This window comes from Corvus moneduloides, chromosome 6, assembly GCF_009650955.1.
Source record: "Corvus moneduloides isolate bCorMon1 chromosome 6, bCorMon1.pri, whole genome shotgun sequence".
NCBI classification, from domain to species: domain Eukaryota; kingdom Metazoa; phylum Chordata; class Aves; order Passeriformes; family Corvidae; genus Corvus; species Corvus moneduloides.
In genome coordinates this window covers 27,386,128-27,408,391 of record NC_045481.1, presented here as the reverse complement: position 1 = coordinate 27,408,391, position 22,264 = coordinate 27,386,128, and the positions used below count along the sequence as shown (strand labels likewise).

General features: G+C 37.2%; 1 protein-coding gene across 1 annotated transcript in view; it reads left to right on the top strand.

Moving 5' to 3' along the window:
- The window catches only part of NUBPL (nucleotide binding protein like), an 87,742-nt gene that overhangs the window by 22,126 nt on the left and 43,352 nt on the right, over window positions 1-22,264 (top strand). Inside the window, exons 5-6 of the mRNA XM_032112195.1 lie at window positions 9,061-9,100; window positions 9,191-9,281. Of these exons, the coding sequence (XP_031968086.1) occupies window positions 9,061-9,100; window positions 9,191-9,281 (131 nt within the window). The remainder of the gene's footprint in view (window positions 1-9,060; window positions 9,101-9,190; window positions 9,282-22,264) is intronic.

Here is a 22,264-nt window from a genome sequence, read left to right as displayed (position 1 = left end):
GATAGCAGACTCCCAGAACGTGAAAATTTAAAATAAATTGTTTAAAGATGTCTGCTGGAATAGGATTGATTAAGGGATTGTGGTGCATTCATTTGAGGGTTATAAATATAAAATTTGGAGTGGACTAGTGAAATAGACAAAATGTTAGGTAGGTAGCATAGTTATTTTGGTAACTATGAAGAAATTTCTTGATCTTTGCTAAGGAGTTGAAGATAAGGCTTGTAGTCTCCAAGCTGTCTTTATCATGCTTTATCAGTGGAACTGTGTCATGATTAATTTAAAAAAACCTTAAATTTGATTCTTTAAAAAAAAAGTATTTGCTACTGGCACTAGCTCTTGATTGATGAGCAAGTGATTTTTAGATTGTATATAATCTAATGATATGTTTTATTGATTCTGTTTTGAAAGTAGCCTAAACTGAAACTTGTGTTTTACTTTTGGTGATGTCTTACACCAGTTTATCTGGATGGTGGAAGTACACTAGTCCCATGTGCCTTACATGTGACAAAATAATAATTGAGAATGTTGTAATTAATTGTGGTTTATATTTTGGAGGCTTTTTCAAATGTGATGAAGTAGTTGAAAATGAGAAGACTACTAAAGTGTTTATTAATATTTTATTCTGGACCTTGACTATTGCCCTCAAACCTGTAACAATAAACCTCAAGCTGGATTAGTTCAGCTACTGTTGAGTTCACTTGTAAAAAAAACTGAAGACCTTGGAAGAGAAAGGAGATGGAGGATACCCAATTCTGCAAGGAATTATTTATAGGCATACAGTTGTTAGCTGCTGTTTAAAAAGAAAAAATCTCTAGGGAATTAATTTATTAAAATTTTATTCTTCATTACACATAAATTCATACAATTAAAAAAAGTATAAGATGAGAAATGTAGTGCGTAGTAATTAAGGCCTCTTACTGAGAGCAGTCGTTTTGAATAAATGGCAGATGAAATTTTACCAAATGCCTTCAATATAAATTACTGAAACACTGTAACCTGAAATAATACATTTGAAGTACTTGAAGGCAGATTTGTATTACTCTTCATGTTGTTAATCCTGCAGTTCAGTAATTCTGAATTATTTGATTTGGATTGTGGCTAGCAGATACTCACTATATTATAAAGTTTACTCTCACAGATACAAATGGTTTTTTGGTTCAACTGGTATAAAAACTGGAATTAAATTGCAAAATGGCTTGTTATAGGAACATGATACTCTTCATTATACATACATAAACAAAAGAAATTAGTCATGCTTTTGTACACTGAACACATTTACCTTTTTGCTTTTTTCAGAGGAATAAGCGCTTTCATTGCTCTTCTCTGCTAGAGGAAAAATTGAAGGACTGTAACTAATTCTGAATTTTCTCAGTATTTTTACCTTGCTCTTTCACTTCCGTGGTTTTCTTTCTCTGTGGGCTTCTTGCTGTATTCTCTTTTCTTCTCTGTAGTACGATGGAGTGACTTTTCAGAATAGCGAGATGAAGCAGAATAGATTAAAAAACAGGAAAAAAGTGGTTTAATCCTTTCCCTATAGAGACCAGAGGCCAGAAGTGACAGTAAGTGTAAAAGCTAGCATCTTTTTCCTTTGGTTTAGTTGATGGTCCTGATCATGTATATACTGAGTGTGATGCCATATGGTGTGGGATATCCCTTTTGTAATTTGGGATTAGCTGTCCTGATTGTGTCCCTTCCCAGTTCCTTGTGCACTCCCAGCCTGCTTTGCTGGTGGGGTGGGGTGACAAGCAGAAAAGACATGGATTCGGTGGAAGCGCTGCTTAGCAGTAACTAAAACATCCCTCTGCTATTAACACTGTTTTCATCAGAAATCCAAGCCACAGCCCCATACCAGTTACTGTGAAAAAGAGTAACTCTATCTTAGCCAAAATCAGCACAATTACACATAATCGTTTGGACAATTTTTTTTTCTCCCATGTCTTTTCACCTATATTTCTTTTTTTCTTTGGTTTTCTGGGGTCTCGATTACAGTATTGAACCTAAAAAGGCTGAATTGACACAAATGTATTGAGTTCTATAGTTTTGCTTTGAAAGCAGTGAAAAGTCCCTAGTTAACTGGAATGTTTTTTGACTTTGGGTCTTGAATTAAAGCTGATGTGTAGTGAATGTCTGCCCGTTGGGTTTCTGCTGCTCCCTGTTCTGCTCTGCTGTTGTCTGGCACACTGTTATGTGACTGACCAGGGCAGTCCCCCTGTCACAGCAGCACGTCATTGCTTCAGATGATGTGAGCTTTCCCAGAGGTTTTTGTGTGTCAGGACAGATGCCTTAAACTGCATGTTGGGTAAGTCTATTTCATTCCTTGTGGGTATAATGAACTAAAAGAACCCGCCCAAATTAGTCTAATAAAGCTTTTGATCCACTATACATAAGCTTTTTGGCTCCTTGGGGATCTGAGGGCATTTCAAAATGTGGGTTATTTTAGCAGTCGTAAGGAAGACATTTGTGATGGAAGGTAATGGCATGATGCTTAAAACCAGTCCTGTGTTTTAAACCTATTTTAGACCTAGCAAGTCAGTGGTGCTTTAAAATGTAACAAAGGTGTTACTAAATCACTGTGCTCTTTACTTGTGCCAGACTTGCTTTTGAAGTACAGTTTTCCAGCAAGCAATTAGTTCTTTTGCTTTTAGGTAGAACTGATGAAGTCATATCTGCAAAACTGTTCTGTTAATGAAAAAGCTTTTACAGAGCTTTGTTTCCTCTGCAGTCTATCGGGAGGAAAAAAAGTGTAAAGCCTTTTCAGGTAATGGGACTGGTAGACCCTCTAAATACGAGAACCAAATCTCTTGGGAAAAGTTGCATTTCATTATGCATATATTTCTTGAAATTGAATGGTGAGCGTGGAATAATGCTCTTTAAGTCTCATTACTAGTTTGCTTTGGTTAAGTATTTGGGATGTCTTTGTTGTTAGATAACACTATTAGTGTGGGATGTAATGGGCAATCACAGCCTTCCTTGTGTGGAGCTCTTCAAGCTTAAAATACAAATTGTAGTATTTCTGGGGCAACCCTGCAAGTAAACTTAAAACACAGTGTTAAATCAAGCCTGAAGTCTCAGCCTGTCAATTGCCACAGAATATTGTAGGCTTCTGACACAAGCACTTAAAACATTGATTACAGTTAAAACAAGGATTTAAAATTTGTGGCTTTGACTGACCTTTTAGTGACAGCATCCTTTACTCTCTGACATAGATTGGTGTCACTGTTTTATTTCAAGGTACTCTGGGGCCCTGTTGTTATTAATTCCCCTCCCCTCTGTGGCATTTCTTTCCTCTTTACCATTCCGTGGGTGGAATTCACTTGCCTTTGCTTAGGAAACCAGTACTACTTTAAACATGCTGGAGCATGATGTCTGGCATCTAGCTGCTCCTTCAGAAGGTATGTCTCTCCCTAAGCCCTCTGTCAAATCTGCTAGCCTTCTACAAATCTCAGCTCTTTAAGGCATCCAGAGTGGCAGGACACATCTATATTTACACAAGTAAAGCCCAACCATTTTTTTATTCTTTCTGTCCAACATCTCCTCCCTTTCCCTCTTCCCTCCTCCTTTCTCCTCCCCATTTTTCGTTCCCTCCCCTTCCTGTTATTGGAAAGCCTAAATAGTCTGAAGTCTTTGAGTCCTTGACTGAAACCTCACTCCTCCCATTACATAATGTTGACCTTGGGAGGTGACTTTCCAATTAAACAGCAAATAAGTGCCTTATACTTGTACATAGTAGTAGCCATCTGAGAATGACTATTTACTGTGATTAACAGAAGATGCTGTGTAAGATGGAGATCTGACTTAGACTGTGATAGAGTATCCTTTAGTCACTGGCAGCATGAAATTGTACACAATTAAAATCCAGATCATGCAAAAGTTTTTGAGATCTTATAAGTGATCATGCTTAAAATCTGATGCAGGCTTGTCTGTATGTATGGCACATTAGTTAAGTTCATGTCAGATAACCTTGTTTAATGTACCAGAATCCACAGACTGTTCTGCAGTGTCTCTCTGACTAGTGTGGTGGCTGTGTGATTCGTTGTGCCAAACATCACCTGTGTTTCAGGCAGTGAATTGTCACTGAGATGTGAGGAGGTGGTCAATACCAATTTCTCATGTAAACCTCAGCTCATGATGAGCTGTGCAAACAGCAGCAGAACCCGTAGCTTTTGTATAAACTGTGAATAAGTATCAGCTTGCTCAAATTGTGATAAACATATGCAGAGGAGTTACAGTATGGGTTTTATTAGAATAAGATACTCTGATAGATTAGGAAATACTTAAACTTACGCGCAATTCAGAAATATGCTTTTAAACCTGCTGTGTTGAATGCTAAAATAGTATTCAGAGACTTAGGTTTTATGGGCAATATGTAGTGTAATTTTATACGCCTTTTCTGTTGTATGCCATTTCGTGTCCCTCAGTTTGCTTTTTGAAGTTTAAATTCTTGTCAAATGTACTTGGGAGTTTCAAAGGAAAATATGTAACTTCAGCAACATGCCTAAACTGTTGAGATCTCCTAGATGTTTATTAGCTGTGCATTACATGCTTTCCAATACTGGAAATGCTCTAAGTAGAGTCATGGCTCCAGAGTCAGAGTATCTGACCTTGGGGAACACAGCTCAGGTCTCCAAATCCACAGGGTTCTTGTATAACCTTGATTCTATCATCTGTAAGTGTCCAATAATTTCCCACCTTAGAAGCATGTTGTTAGGTGGAAATGTTCATTTTAGGTGCACAGGTGTTATGGGAACAGGGTTTGTATAAAAAGAATCAGGAAACAGTCACATTCAGAGTGTAGCCCAGAGCTACACACGCAGTTGTGTCTGTGGTGGCAAAATTTCTGTGTTGGTAGTGTCTTTGGAAACATTTGGAAATGTGCATGTAAAGGTCAGTAGAATGTATTTAACTGGAAAATAGTACAAGTGTACTACTTTTTCATAGCTTTGGCTATTGACACTAGAACAACTTAAAAGCCTCACTTTCCTGCTCAAGGACAAAAATCCAGTTAGGACAGGCAGGTGACTTTGAATATTAAGATTTATTGAAGACAAAGATTAAATAAAGTAATTATTAGAAATCTCTGATCTTCCATTATAGCGGCAAGTTCCAGAAATATCTGAGTAAAATAGGAAATCTACAACAGGGAGAAAAATCTGCCCTTCTAATGTTCTCCTGTCATGTTTGGATATTTTTTTGGTCTTTGAAATGGCAAAAAATCTCCATTTTTCTCCTTAGTTCAGACACTTGAAAACTCAGAGCAACTCTTCTGCATTTGTGCTTGCTGGGCCAGTGAGTTCAAAATACATTTTCTAGGACGTTGCATGATCCACTACATTAATATTTAATAATTGCAAGCTACCTTTCCTTTTCTTAAACAGTATAATGCCTTCTAAGGAGGTGTAGTATAACATCACAATCTTCTGGAATAATGGTCTTGACTTACGTGGTGGGGTGAGACCAAATGTAAGCTTTTGCTTGCACTAAAGTATTGCTCAACAGACCGCTTCCAAAAACTAAGCCAAGAGTTGGAATGGCTCCTCGTGGCTTAACCCTGGGCTCCATCACGTGTAACTGTTATTTGGGAAGAGAAACATCGCAATGCTGAATGTGCTCCTGTTTCTTTTTTCTCTCCCCAGCTTTATATGTGGACCATGGTGGCATATAGTATGGGGTATCCCTTTGGTCACTTGCGGTCTTATGTTCAGGCTGTGTCCCCTCCCAGTTTCTTGTGTACCTCCAGCCTGCTTGCTGGTAGGGTGGCGTGAGAAGCAGAAAAGTTTTTGACACTGTTTTCATCACAAATCCAAAACATATCACCATGCAACCTACTGTGAAGAAATGTAGCTGTATCCCAGCCAAAACTATATATATATACATATATATGTAGTTCTGTACATACTTTCAGTGCTGTACTATCCCCAGCCATCATTGAACAGCTATGTCAGTCTTTTTCTCTAAAAAGTGGAGTAACTCAAGTTACCTTGTTAGGATAGTCTGTCTGCAAGGCTTGATTTGTTTGGGGAGAAAAAGCTTAGTAAAAAATAATTACAAAGTGCATCTTCATTGATGTAATGAAGATCCATCTTCATTACATTGGTGTTATTCTTCCCCATGTGAGTAACGATTCAACCTTCAGACCAGTCCCAGAACTCTTTTAATCAGCAATCTGCTATAATGCTGTCATGAATTTGCATGTCTGCCTTTTCTAGTGTATTCTATCCTAAAAGATAGACAATTTCTACTTGTATTCTATCAGAAAAGGCATTTGCTGACATGTCATTGGTGATATGTTGATCTTACTGATCTGATTTTGTATGTTCAGAGAAAACACAGCAGTCTTGAACTTAGGGCCATTAAGCCTACTGGAAAATTGCAAACTAGGCTATTTATCTCTTGGCATAGGTGGCATGGTATTGCTGTGTGTCGTGATTTTAAGAAATTGTTCTGTTGTGTGTTGAATTTTTGGAGCTGTATGGTAGGCTTCTGATAACAGAAAAGCATACTCTAAGAGCAATGGGAATTAGAGATGTTACTGAGATCTCATTAAGCGAAATCTTCTTTACATGTTATGTTTTAGAATATCTTCATGAGACCCAGGGCGAAAGAGAAGGAAGGCCTGTTGCTTTTGATGAGACAAGGGTGATTACCAAAGCCCACTGAAGCACTAGATTTGAGATTAGTCTTAAGAATGATTTTTAGCAGTAGGCAAACAGTGGGGAGCTCTGCAGTATTTTGTATTACTTTGAAAATATGCAGAACATTATGGCCTGAATATACAGCAAGTTGTGAATTGTTCCTGTGCATTGTATAAATTTGATTAAATCTTGCTGCTCAGAGCAGTATATAGTCCTTGCTGTTAACCAAAGAAAATAAGATGCAGTTTTCATAAGGAAACACTGCTGTTGAGAAATAAGCAGTGCATATATTCTAAAAACAGAGGCCCCTTTGGCTGCTCTGTAGGTCAGTGTTTATCTACTCACAGCAACTCTCCTATTTTACAAAGGAGAGGGATATATCAGAAGGTGTGTGAGCTTAGTCTGTGTGCCTGGTGTCTATGCAGAAGAAATTGTCCATGCAGGTAGTGGATGTTGAGATGTTAGCCGCTGGGTATTTGACTGGCATAGTGAAGAGCAGTTGAATTGAACTGAGAAGTGGCTTAGTATTTTGGTGAACTTCCCAGAATCATACATCTTTTCCATTCATATTACTCTTCAGTTCCTGGGCCTCATGATTAGCAGTCAAAACTTGGCCTCCCTGTTTTGTTTTGTCTTAAAATTGTCCCTATTTTGTGATTAAAAAATGAAGGAAACCTTGATTCTGCAGTGATATACACTGTTGCAAATACTTTTTTCCTATTTCTTTTTTTTAACCTGTCTCTTAGGTAAATATGTGGTAATTTCAATACTTTTAACAGTATTATAACTTGTGGTGGTGTATGTGTTGTTTATCAAGACACCGAAGCAGTGCCTAGAGATGGCTCTAGGCTGAAGTTCCAATGTCATCAACCTTTTCATAACTGTCTTACTGCAGGGGGAGAAGTAAGACCGTGATTCCTAGAAATGTGGTTAAGACAGTACAATGCCACCAAAATAAGCCGTGACTAAACACTGAGGAGCTGCACGAGTGAAGGAGAGCTGTATGCACTGGTACAGTGTATCAGTCCAAGCCAATCTCTTTTCAATGATAGTTCCTTACCCATTCCTGAGTGCAGTAGTCATACAAGTGATTTGTTTATCTTCCTGTTTTGTTCTTTTTGATTTGTAAACCAAAACATCCAATCTATTCTCCACCATGTTTCTATAAAATTACATGGCTTGAATCCTCACTTACTTGATTGCTTGAAAGCTTTCATCTGTAGAGTTTAGCTGTTTAATTTGTATGTTCTTGGTTGTTACTTTGAATTTGGAGTTCAGCTTTGAATGCACTGTTTTTATTTTACGTTGTTTTTATTTTACTCTCTATATGTATTTACTTTGGGTGCATCGAGGATTTTGGTCAAAATCAGTATTGTAGTATATTTTATACTGCTTAAAGTATTCTTCCTATTTTCTGCTGGTTCCTGCCTGTGCATGCTCTTCCAAGACATCAGCTAGACCAAATAAAATTCCATTCATTCTTTTTTGTGTGTGTGTCTGCCATTTTGAGATAAGGTGTGGATTTAGATGGTAGAAACCACAAAGAAGAGTTTCGGCTTTTGCAAGATTTTGTTTGAATGCACTCTTTTGTATTGTTTCGTTTGCTTTCTGCTTGCACGCCCCTTTACCAGAACAATTACAATATTCTCTCCCTGCTTTTTATTCTTGGCACTGGAGAGCATAGGAATAAGAAGCATGGCAAGGACATTACCTCTGCAATTTTCAGATAAGCATCTTTTGTTCCTGCAGAAATTGTATAAGTCCTGTGGACTTCTATCAACCTGAAGAAATCTGGGACTAATTGCCTGGAGCTGTTGACAGTGTGTAGTTTAGGGGTGGCTTTCTTTGGTATCTCTACTCTGGGGTTTCCATAGCAGATTTAACAGGAGACAAATTCCCCAAAACTCTGGTATGTTAATGGGAATACTCTTCTGATTAATGAGATTAGTGAATAGGATAGATGTAAAAAAAAAAAGAATTAAAATCCCACCATGTTGTATGACTTCGGTTTTGTTCTGATATAAATGACTCAGCTTTTAGTGATTCCTGATAGAGAATTTATGCCTTCCACCATGAGGATTTCATAAAAATGGATTGATTCTGGCAGCACAAAGTGACATTATATTATGGACAAATACATTGTTATTCTGGCAAAAGATGAATGGTGTTATTAAAATGTAACAATCTAAGAAAAAGTGGAGTCAGATTCTTGGGCAGAATAGGTAAATGCATATAATACATATATACATACCTACATTTATACATATAATGAAGGGATGAGGGGGGAAAAATAAACAACTGTTTAAAGAGAGAGGGAAAACTGCTGTTAAAAGATAAAATGTGTATGCATATTTCTTTAAAAACCCCTGAAATACCCTAAAACCATCTCCCCTCTAAAAAAACCCCCCTTGTTTGCTTTTGTTTTTAGAAAAACTAATGAGGCCCCTTAAGAACTATGGAATCGCATGGTGAGCATATGTTTTAATTTAAATCAAGCTTCTTTTCAGATGTACTTGGAATTGTGCTGTAAAGCTCAAGTTTTTGCTTTGTTGTTTCAGCATGTCTATGGGTTTCTTGATAGAAGAGACTGCCCCGGTTGTGTGGAGAGGGCTCATGGTAATGTCAGCTGTTGAAAAATTGTTGAGACAGGTAAGGCTTAGTTATGTATTTCTGCTTCAAAGTAATCAGTTATTTAAAAATGCATTTAAGTGATACATGAGTGTCTGTGACATTATTTCCTATGTTAGTGCTGAGCATTTTTGTGTCTTGGTCTTCTTAAATTCGGGTAAGGGGAAACATTGATATTTTTGTGTTTACCTAAACCCCTCAAACAGTGCTGTTGTTCCATGCCTTTGACGAGTGAATTACCCCAATTTGCCTTCCTTCTCATTCCTTTTCAGGTTTCTTTATGCAGTTGTTAAAAAAAAAAAAAGGTATTTTGAAGTTGCCTAAGGTTTTGAATGTATAGGTATCTATGCATATCTACAGCTGTATTCCCTTATGTGCTTGTTAATTCACCAGCACTAAGAATTCTTGAATGGCATTTGACGTGTGACAGGTACAGGAAAATCATTAGCTACAATCTCTGTGTAATGCAGATAGATTGTTAGTTAGTAAGTTTTTTGGTATGTAGAAGCAGGGTGACTTCTTTATTCTCTGACAGATTTTTTGTTTCTTTTATTGTGAAGTGCTAATGAGACAAACTGCTGAAAAAAAGCATTAAGGTTGCATATTTAGACTTTGAAGTGACCCAGATTGTTCACAGCTGACATCCACTCTTGGGATCTACTGTATACAGCCTGGAGATCACAAGGTTTCTGTGTGTCTTCTTTAAATGCCTCCAAATACTGTGCTCCTTTAATGACTGAAAAGAATAATTTTTTCCAGCCTTTTCAGCCTCTTTCCATTTTTACTGAGTTCTCCTCTAACATGGATTTTAGAATAGTGGCACTTACTGCTCTGGTCACAAAAGCCATGTGTCTGCCAAAGTTTTAGGAAGAACATCTTTGTCTAGAATTGACCTTTAAAAGTAAGGGGTATCCATGCCAGTAGCTGTAGAGACTGTTCTGACCTCTTTGTGTGCTGTGTCGCGCTTCCCTGGCTCACAAAACTAGAATGTAAAACCTTGAAGGTAGAACTAAAGTTAGCACCTGCTGTATTGACATACTCTTTTCCCTGGGAGCCTGAAAGCTGGCAGGCACTGCAGTGCTGTTCCTCAGTCAGTAGTATCCCCAGATGGGAAGCATGTGCCAGCATCCTTGTGGAGGGTGTGGGTGATGCTGTGTAATGAGCTCGTTGCTCCCTAGCAACCACTGCAGTTACATGCTGGCCAGCTGTGATGTGGGAATGAGACAAGTCCATTAATGCTCAGGGCATCACTGATTTCCCTGGCAGTGAAACCTAAGTTGTGAAAGAGGAAGGCTTTATGGCTAAATTTCTTCTGCCCAATGCATTTAGCTTCTGCATGATAACCAGGATAGACTTAAATCTGAGCTGGAAAAAGTTCTTTCTTTGAAGAGAAGCTCACAGATCACAGGGAAAACCAGCGGGTCTATCTGATGTACAGGTGGCTTTAAGAAAGGGAAGAATGCATTTTCCAGACTGAGACATGCTATTTTGTTTTTAAAAGCTGTAATCTCCCTTCTGCAGTTACCAGCCAGTGTCAAGAACGGGTAGGACCAGTAGTTTAAAGACCTTGGACACCTAAACAAGAGAGAACTGCAGCCTGTGATGATGCTTTTAAAGATACTATCATTCTATTTTATATTAGAAATAGTTGTGTGATCTCTTGGGGACTTGAAAAATTTTTCTTGTTTTCTCTTTATCAGCATGTTCTGGTTGGTCTTAGCTATTACCTTTTGTTTAACAGGATAAAGTTGCTTCCAAGAGTAAAATACTTCTGCTTGTATTTAACTTTTTGAAACCATATTGTTAAGAAATAGCTTATCTCATTAGCTGCATAGAAACCATTTAAATTAGCTCTCTAATCTAGATTTGTAGTATAATATAAGTGTAAGGAGTCCCTGTGCATTCAGATGAGCTGATAAAATACTGAGTTCTTAAAATAATTAACTCAGCCTGATAGAAAACATAGATGTTCCCAGAATTTTGCATTAAAAACACTGGTGGTATTTCAGATTTGTGTTTACTGTTAGATGGTGGACAGGTTTTTTATTTGTTTAATAGCATCAAGACTATGCAATTACTCTGTGAATAATTTTGGATGTCTGTTTCTTTTTTCTGTATGAACAAATCTGTTTGCCAGATTCTATCATGCTTCAGATACTGCAGTAAAGCATTTGAAGTGCTTAGTTTCCAAATTCTGTAATGGGAACTTGTTGACTCATAAATGTCTGTGACTGTAATGAGTGTTTAAATGCTTCTCTTACCCTTGGAACTTTTTAAAATTTATGAAATTCTTAATTTGGAAAATATATTTGTTAAATATATACATAATGCTTTTTGTATATACTTATTGCGTGTGATCTCACAATACAGGTTTCTTGAATAGTGTCAGACTGGTAGATAACAGGGAATAATAGTGAAGCCCAAAGTAGTGCTTGGTGTTTTTCTGGGAATGCATTATCTCATGAGCAAGCATGGTTTTCTGCAACACATCATATTATTCTCCTTTAGCAGATTTGGAAGGAAATGTGCCTTATAATACAAAACAGAGTAAACAGTTTAGTATACTATATTACTTACATTACCTGTATGTTGATGTATGTGTATCAAATTAGTATATAAATGAAAATATATAGCATATTGATTCTATAACAAAAGAATTGTTCAATAGAAAAGAAGGAAAGCGATGATTTTAAGCTATTGAAAGAACAAGTAATATGGAAGGAAATTATTTTTCACCTGTAGTTAAAGTGAATTGCAAACAGTAATGGAACATTTGATCTTTATAAACATATTCATAACTCTTTCAGTTAAATATATCTCTAGTTTATATGTCTTGAAATTGCCCAACATTTTGTTGTGGCTGAGAAGTAACTTCTTTGTTAACATAATTAGATGTACTGTAGGCCCATTTATACTTCAGGGTGATCTGTCACTTGTCTGGGTTTTAATTTTTATTTCCCTGTCACAGTTATCTTCGTATAAAAAGTCTTTCACATCTGTTAACACTTCTTTTGAATCTTGCTTGCCTGTAGGTAAGATAGAAGAGATTTTTTTTTTTTTTAATTTAAGCTTTAAAAGATAGTTCTTTTCTCTAAAGGTATAATTAAAGTCCAGGTAAGGAAGCTTTAATAGCTCTCCAGTGTCATCCATAGCACTGGGCTTTTTCTATGCAGTTTTCACTTCACATACACTTCAGAAGCTGCCTACTTTTTTGCCTGGTCCCATTTACTTTGTTCCTTTACTCTGCGTATCTTGACTCAGTGTGGTGGTATTTGGTTTAGATTAAACAAGCTACCTCAAAGTGCATCATCTTGCTGTATTTGTTGTGGGAGTGACTTACATTAACCTTTAGGCTAAGCGCAGTAAAGGTACGATTTTTTTTTTTGAGAGTCACCTAAAGCCTGTGCTTGAACAGTAATGTATCTGAAAAGCTGTTGAAAAAAGTGTCAAGTAAGCAGCTAAGAACCTTAGACATACAAAGATTATGAAAAAAAAAGACAAGGCAAGCAAAATTTGCTCTCTGATTTAAACTGCTTTTTGAACAGGGATTTCAAATAGTCATTACCACTGTCCCGTACAGTCTTTATGGTAAATTTTCTAGCACTATTCTCTTTTCTGTCTTAGGACACCTTGACAGTTGAGTGGCAAAGGAACAATTAGAAGGGTGCAGATACAAACCTGCTGTATGTCTTGGAATATGTTGTGGCAATTATTCTGCCAAAAGGCTCTGAGAAAGGAAGTGGCACTGTGCTGACTGCCAGTTTAGTATCTGCTATAGTCATAGAAGCAATACAAATGGAGGGGGTTTCCTGTTTAGGGAATAATCAATAAAGCTTTTAGTATTAAAGATAGCAACTGTTTGTTGTTCTGATCTTGAGCTCTGTCTTATTCTATGTGTGTTACCTAGTTGAACTATCAGCAGAGAAGGAAAAAATTCAATATTCTGCACACAAGTCTGCTTCTCTTTTAAAAAAATCAAATCAAAATGAGACTACAGATAAAATGCAAGTGCGTATTTTAGTATGTAATATTCTTGTATCTTTGTCATCTCAATAGATGAAGTTATATCACTACTGGAAGGAAGCAAGCGTTGCCTACACAACATGGGTTATAGATACCAGCAATTCTGTTTTGTGTGAACAGTCACATTGAAACTAGCCCAGAAATCTGCTCTTTTTTCAAGGCATAAATTTCAGGTTGATTAACACCCTTAATAGGATTTCTTACCCTGACATGACATTTTAACCTATGCTTCTGCAGGCTAGTCTGGTCTTAAGAGGCAGGACTTCTGTATTTCGTCCTTATCATAGTTTTCAAGAGTATCCAGAATATTTTGTGCATTGACAGCGTCTTTGGTATATTATGGCTATAATGTAGAGCCTCAGTGCTGCTAAGTATTTGTGAATCCAAAAGGTTCCTTTAATGTACTTGATAAGGATGAGCCCATTTTCCCAGAATGGTGATGAAGTTTTTCCTGGAATGGCTTAATTCTAATGAGTCCCTAAAATGCTCTTATTATCATCGAATTGTAATTCCTCTATCTCTTTCTTCCTGCTTATTTTAGTACCACTTTAGCCTCTGTTTTAGTCAAGGTATGTATTGAAAGAAAATTAAAATAAAACAAAGTTTTACTGGGAAGGATATAATTAGAAAGGAAGAATACAGGAAGAATGCAGGCAAATTAGCAGAAAGCAAATTAAATAAAACTTCCAGTGCAGAGCCACTGCACATCAGCAAAAGGAAATGGAACCTTGCACTTTGATACTTGGACAGGCTTTATCCCCTGTAAATTCATGTTGTAAACCATAAATTAAGGAGAAGACGGATCAAAGTTACTTATTAGCTAACCCGGAGTTGAATCGGGCTGTAGTCTAAAGATTCAGCTTTATCCTTTAAAAAATTTGAACTCAGTTTGTGATTACTTAATCTGTACATAATTTCGAAAATTTGGCTAGCAATGAGGACTGTGTGTGCTACTTTCTTTCAAAACCAGCACCTGCCAGAGGTAGTGATGGTAGTAATTCTATGGTGGAGTGTGTGAATGTATGTATATGTACTTTGACCTTTTTTGTAGCATAATTCTCTGATGCTCAGTTGTCATACATAGGTAGTTGTAGCGTATGTATTGTTGTCACTGTGAAGAAAATTAACTCTGCTGCAGCCAGAACCAGCACACATATGTTATAGTGAATAGGGAAGATATAGACAGATGGATAAATAGTCTTTAAAATATTGAGCAGACTATGGGTTGTGAGATCTGGATTATTTCAAGAGCCTATATGAGACAGCTGCCATAAAAGCAACAGTTGTGTGAATAGAACAGTAAAAATTCATGCTTAAAGATTTGGGATTAAGGTAACTTGGAAACAGAAGTAGTATTTAATTTTTGGAAAGCAAATATTATGGAGGCTATATTGTTTTGGGTTTCTGATCAGTCTGAAGTGACTTATCTCTATAGAAATTATAGATAGTACTATTTGTGTTTGAGTGACATTACTTAATAAATTGCTAGATGCAGTTGCTACTGTTTGAGAAGTGTGTATGTAGTTACTGCTATGCTTTCTACCATTTTCGTTGGAGAGGTTGCAGGTATAGATTGGGGCCAACATTTCTTTAAATGTGGTTTATTTAGCTATATGTTAATGCTGCACTTGAGAAGGCAAAAATGGATAAGGTATTGAGAGCAAATATATTTATACCTGGTAAAATAGCTACCATGCTGCCATTGGCTGTTTTACTGTACACATTCTAGGCAGAAGAATGTTCTCTATATGGTGTCCGTAGACAGCAGTCCAATCTTGTTTGGCATGTGTGTTCGTAACACTCTTGTGTTATATCTCATAAATTCTTCAGCCTGTAAATTTTCAGCTTTGCACTGCCTTATGTGTTTGTGTGTATAAATGCATTTCTTACAAACAGAACAATGGAAGAACTGGGGGAAAACTTTCCACATTAGGAGGAGCAATGTGTATTTGATTTGAAGCAATAAACAACAAAAACATTGTCACTGAAGTAGTTAAGTACTACATGCCGAGCCATGTACCTGATTCATTAGTATCATTCACTAAGAGTTTGTCGTTTGGCTTCTGTTTGTGTCCATGTATTGTCTTTTGCCTTATATTCTTGGGACCATGGGAATTTCGTTCTGTGTTTATGCAGTATTCAGCACTGTAGTGAATTATCACTTTTTGTGAGAGATGCACAGACATACAAAGACTAGTATTTACAGCTTCCAAATAAATATAAACATTTTTCTTTGATACTTTTTTATATTTATAAAACAAATTTATAAAACCTTTTCTCTTTTGACCACAATACATTCTGTGTTTCTGCTTCTCAGTGTCTGTGCATATGAGTGACATATATCTATTAAGAATGCCTGAGATCATTGTAAATGTATCACAGGCATTCACCATGAGTAGTATTCTTAAGAACCTAAATCTCTTTTGCAGATACATTTGCAATTGCTTAGCTTTTGATGGTACATGCTACCTTGCCTATATGTTCTCCAGCAAAGAGCCATCAAGGTGATACTGGGGGGTGAAGCATGTAATACGCAAAGACACTGAGGAACTGGGTTTGTTTTGAGACAGTTAAAGGGAGATACGAACTGCTGTCTTGAACTACCTAATGGATACATACAGAGAAGATGAAAGTAGATTATTTGTGGACATGCACGTTAATAGCACAAGAGGTAATGAGTTTACATTGCAATATATAGTAAGAAATGTGAGGGGGTGTTGGTGGTTTTTTTTTTTATAGTTGAAACAATTGCATGTCAGAACAGGTTGCCAGGAGAGATTCTCAAAATTCTTTTTTGAAAGATATTAAGGACTCAGCTCGGCAGGAATCTGAGTAACCTGCTCTAAGTTGTTCCTGCATTGTGCAGACAGAGGTCCCCGAGGTCCTTCAAACCTAAGTTGTTCTGTGAATCTGGGATTAGTTCTAAAATTGGCATTCCACTGCCTATTTGACTATCGGTCTGTAACTCCATTAAAGGTCAGAGCAAAGAAAATGGTTCTGCCTATCACAGAAATCATTGGTTAGAGCATTCAGTCAAAACCTAAACTGAGTGTAGGTGTCTCTCTAATGTGACTGCCTTAATCACTAAGTGAGGTAGTCATACAGTTAAGTGTTGCAGTCAAATGAGCAAGTTTCAACATAATGACTGAGACCACCCTTTCCTCAGTAGCATTTCTGGTCTCTTTAGACTGTAAAGGTACTGAGGTGGTGACATAAAAGTCAAACCCAAATAAGCCTTATCTCTTGAATGAGCATCCTTAATATGAACCATGAAAAAAATAGAAGAAATAAATTTTTTGTTTCCCTATCATACCTCTTGTTTTTATAGAAGTACCTTGATCTAGGAGAGGTTTGAAGCATGCATTGATGTGCTCTCAGGCACCTAAGAATTGCGTAGGGATGGCATAAAGAAGTTTTGCTGGAAACTTCTGGCAATTTTTTTGCATTAACTTTTTTTGCATAAACTTTAGTAGTTTACTGTCTAGGAGGCAAGCCTCTATGAAATTCAGACTAAGAGATCTGGCCATCTGGTCATTCTCTGTAGTGCATGGAGAAGCATACGTTGACTTTGATTGTTTGCTTGTTTAATCTTGCCATCAGGGTCAGCCCTGAGTAATTTAAAGTCTAATTGGACAAAGAAAAATTCAAAGATGGTAACAAAATTAATCTTAAAAAAACAAGTAGACTAAATCTTCTATGTCAAATTTTTTTAGATGAAAGGCAAGCAGGAATGAGTGCAGGAGTGGACCCTGGAGACGTGAATTGAAGGCTACCATGTTTTTAAGTGTTTTCTAAACAGGAATACTGGTGGTATTCATTTATAAGGAAAATTTCAAAATGTGGACTACAGAGAAACCTAATGCCACTCTTCTATTTTTTTTTCACTAGTAAAGGGGTCTGTTCTTTCTTTCTGGTTGCTGCAGGTTAGGTGCAAAAAGGGATGTTGGTATTCCTGCTCAGAATATTGCAGTGCCTCTGCGGTTGGTGCCCTGCCTGCAGGAATGGAAATTTAAACCAAAGCTTAGCTTGGAGCTACTGCATACCTGGGGTGGTGGGAATACATAACTTGTCATTCCCAGTGGTACTATTTGAGGCATTATTTTCCCCTCCTGGATTTATCTCCATACTCTTTGGCAGTGTCTTAAGATAATAGGTACAAACCTTGGATTTTAAGGATAGCAAAAACTTGTCATCCTTTAGATCCATTTCTTAAACAAATTGGCAGAAAGTACCTCTTTTGCTGTGTTTTGTCACTTACATGGTAAATGTCGAAAATGAAATTATTATTAGGGTGGGCAAAAAAGTGTCTTACTACTACAAAATCAGTGAGACAGTATTGGTGGATGAGAGGGAGTAGTGAAATGGGATTTAGCTGAGAATGGCACATACTGGGTCAGGAGGAAGACAATAACAATTTGATGGCTCTGATTTTTTTTGTAGCTATGTTTTAAGAGAATTCAAAGGATGCCCAGAATAGTAGTAGTGAATCAATGCTGAAAATTATTCTTATTGTAAATGTAAAGAGCAAGTGAAGAAGGAGCACTGCTGTGAAGCCAGATGATTTTTTTTTGGGTGGATTTTATTTTTAACACTGTTTGGTTTAGGAAGGGGACTCTGTCAAGAAATGAAGGCATTTAACTTGCATTATGGCACTAAATTTTCAAGACAGGAAAAGAGTGAGATGGTGCAATGGGAAATTTTAGCAAAAGGGGTAAGAAACATAAATAGCTCTTTGTTTCTCAAACTTTTGTAATCTTTTCATGTTCTAGTACAAATGTAAGAGTCTATGCACACTTGTTTATGTATCAACAGAAGATATGTACCAGAAATGTATGTGCTTAGTGCAGATTAATACTGTTTTCCTCTATGTTCTGTGTTTTGGCAAATATCCATCCGTCTTAGGATATTTGCTAATTTCAAAACTGACATGTGTTTCACAATATTCATGTGTTTATCCAATTTATCTCCAAGTAATTGAGGCAGATAGTCAGTAGCAGATATTTACAGTTTACATTTCATAGAACTAAACAAAGCTGCTCTATGTATATGCTTATATTATAAACTACAAAGACATGTTTATATTTGCAGTGCATAATTCTAAACTACAGTAGTCTTACTTACAGTGTCACTACAGTGAAAAATTTCCCAGCTTTTCCACAATTACAAAAATATCTCTTCTGTTTATTTCTTCTGTTTTGAGATGCCTCCGCCTGAGGTGGACATAGAGATGGTTAGTTCAGCCTAAAGTCTGCCACCTTATAGTTTTGGAAAAAGAAAAAAACCAGGTGAGGCATCATTGTTAATCAAAGAAATAAGAGCAGTTGCGTCTTTAGGGAGTTGGAAAGCTTTTTTTATTTTAATGTTTTGATCTAGAGTATGAGAATGAAGAGATCCAGACATTTCGTCCCTCAACATAAGATCATTGGTATTATGTATGTGTTCTATTTAGAAATGTTCTCTGCTATTGGAGGTATTTTGAAAAGAGAAACAACACTCAGTAATACTGACTGAACTGCCAGTGCTAAAACTGCAGTAGGATATGCCACTAAGACTGCATCTACAGCTGGCAGATGGTAAACTATAACTGAATGCTTGTGAGATTTTTCTTAAGTCTTTAATAAGCTTTCTTTTAAATCAAGGAAGGTCAAATTTCATTCCCTTGTTTTGTCACTGAAATTAAGGAACCTGTTTCAAGGGTGAGATAAGATGACCCATTCATACCTTACAAAAGAATTAGTAAAAATTCTTATACTCATTTTTTATTAAATGTATTTTGCAAAAACTAAAGGATAAATAAACTAGTTTCTTCTCCTTCAGAACTGACTTAAATCAATGGAAATCTCTACACTAATTTCTACACCATGCTTCAGCTGTGATGTTGGTGTTTAGAAAAGCCTGCTACAGGAATTTGTAGAATCATCATTAATTTGCTCATATGTTAATAATCACCTTGAAAGGTCCTGTCTGTCCTGAGAGAACTGCCTTAACCAGTCCCAATCAGTATGTACATATTTAAAGGAAATGATTGTACTTCCTGGAGATCAGAAGCTGAACGTTGATACAGAGATGTACTGTAGCCAGAAGTGTGGGAGATGGCAGAAAGCTTTCTTTCCACTCCTCTGTCCCCCAGTTAGAGTACTTCTATTGTCACCCTTTGTCTTGAGTGTTCCTGTATGTTTTGGGGTGGGTGTGACTGAACGAATATGGGCTTGATTCTTTTTGTTTCTAGCTGAAGCTACAAAACCTGTTCTCTGGACTTTCTTCCCTTAATTAAGCAGGATCCATACAGCTCCCTGTTGCTTTATTGGCTCACATTAGCAGCTGATTTGAAAAGGGATTATAGTTGCTGAAAGCAATTGACAATCATAGAAAGAAGTGTTAAGAAAACCAGAAAAACCCAAAAACATTAGCCAACACTTACGGCTGAACTGGAAGTATTTGTAGTAAATGTATTTTAAATGTCTTTAAGGATTAAAAAAAAAGCCTAACAGCGTAGTGAGAATGTATTTACAGCAAACATTTCTTGGCCTGGTTCCTCAGCTGTCATAGTTATGACTGTGCAGTTATTGCTGCTGTGGGAACAGGCTGTGAAAGTGTTTTCTTTGCTCTGCTTCCAGTAGTCTCATCTCTTGTGCACATTACACAGGTATGCAAATGTCTCCTCTCCTTTGCATAAAACAAATGCAGAACATGCAACTGTTTTGCTGGATTTGTTGACTAGACAGGAAGAAATGGCAGAGAGTTCATGGTGTCTCAAAATGGCTGTGCTGGGGTTAGATTTTTTTTTTTACTCAAGGTTTTAAAGGAAAGTGTTCTGAGGTTTAAGATTTCTCTGCAGCAAAGTTCAGAACTTTGTGCCTAAATGGCATCCAGCATCATTCTTGGAAAGAGGTAGTGATTTAAGCATGATTTGAAGTGTTTGCTAAACAGGAATACTGGTGGTAAAGGAGCGAGGGAAAGAAGGCACTGCTTGTTTTCTTTCCTAAATGAAACTTCCATTATTTACGTAAACTTTTTCAAAAAAATAGGAGACACCTAATGCTACTCTTCTACTTTCTTTGTTCTCCTCTGCTAGTAAGAGGGTTTGTTCTTTGTTTCTAGCTGTTGTAGGTTAGATGCAGAAAGGGACATGGGCTGTGCTGTGCTGTGCCGAAGAGGCTGGTGTCCAGCCTGCAGGAATGGAGAGTTAAACCAAAGCTTCGCCTGGAGCCACTGCATACCTGGAGAATACATCACTTGTCATTCTCTGTGTAGTGAGGGGTTACTTTGCCCTCCTGAAGGTACCTTCAGACTCTTCGGCAGTGCCTTAGAAGAATAGGTGATATATCTTGGAGTGCTGAAGTTTAGAGCTTGGTGTGGAATAAGTGGAAATTAATGGTGTAAGTCAGTGGGAGTAGGTTTGCCAAGTGGAATTAAGTGGTACTGAAGATGTTGAACGAGAGGGCTATAAGGAAAAGCCTGTGGGCTGTCTCACTTTCTGTATCTGTCCTGGATTTCAGCACCTAAATGTAACCTTATTGGACAGCTGTGTAGAGTGAAGATTTAAAGCCAAAACTGAGCATCTTCTGTTAAGCGCTAAGATCCTTCTTTCAGTTGAACTCCACAGGCTTATCCTCTGTTCATAATAAGAGCCTTGGAAGCCTGAACATGAGAGATGCAAGTTTGGTTACGTTACCAGTTTAGCATTTAGGGCTGTATTACCTGCTCACTCACCCAGGAGAGTGCCCTGCAATCACATACAGCAGTCATAACCCTCTGCTCTACAGCTAGAGATGCAAGATTCCTGAGGGCAGGACTAGACGCATGAAGGGGGAGCATGACCAGATCTGTGCAGGAAATTCAGTTAACCTGAAGCTTTAGCTTTCCAGGTGAATACCTCAGCTGGCCTTGTATAGGGTCATGGTAGTTTCTGTGGCCTTTGCATTCTTGCTTACATAGTTTTATCCAGGTAAATGCCACCTGCCTGGGAAATTAAAACTGACATCTTCCCATTCATAGATATGTTCTCTCATGTGTCTAACTGTGATATTAAGCAGTTGCTATTACAAGAGCAGAACCACAGGCTTTGAGATTTTGGTTTTGGTTTGATTCTTTTCTTTTTTAATGGTCACGTATGCTCAGCTTTGTGTTGAGTTCAGTGTTTCCAGTGGCAGGTGCATTTAGAGAGTGCCTGCTAGATTGGGCTTGTAAGACTTGCTTTTTTTCCGCAAATGTGTGTGTAATTAATGGATCCCAAATGGGCTTCAGGTTGAAATTTTATGCTCAATGGAGATTTTTTATTTCCTTTCCTAAACAGTCGAGATCTTTGGTGGAATGTGTAGGTGGAGCTCAACAGAGCTGCTTTTTGAGCATGGTTTTTTTCCCCCATTTTTCAGCCTTTCTTTTTCATCTTTTTGATCGAAACAAAAGTGGAACCTTGCTACCTCTGAATATTGATTCTACTTTGACACACTGTTTAGCATCACACATTAATTTTACTTACTAAACAACTTTGAATGTAACTGTATAAACAGCTTTTAAAAATTAATATTGAATTAATATATGTTAAACTGATTGCACAGAGTTGTTTCTTTTCTTTTTAATAATCCAGCTTGCATTCTGTCTGTTGGAAGCTGACAGATTGATCCTTCACTCAAACCATCCTCCCATATCTCTTTTGCTCCCAGAAAATAACTGCAGGTATCCAAGAATAGCAGCAGGTTTTGTACTAGTATTCTTTGTGGAAAGTGATTATTTCTCACATCCCAAGTGATTGACACAAACATAAAGTAATTGTGCTTAAGGTACCAGAGATTAGTGTCATGTGGCTTTTTTTTCCCCTCCCCCTCCCTAACAATGAAGAAGCTGCTTTTTTGTACTGTTTATGAAGCTGTAGAAGATGTTTCACTTCTTAGTGTGTTTAGCTCTTTCAGTAGTATCTTTTAAAAGAAAAATTATGTTCTCCTAGAAGAATGCTGCCTTTGGAATACAGTTCCTACTAT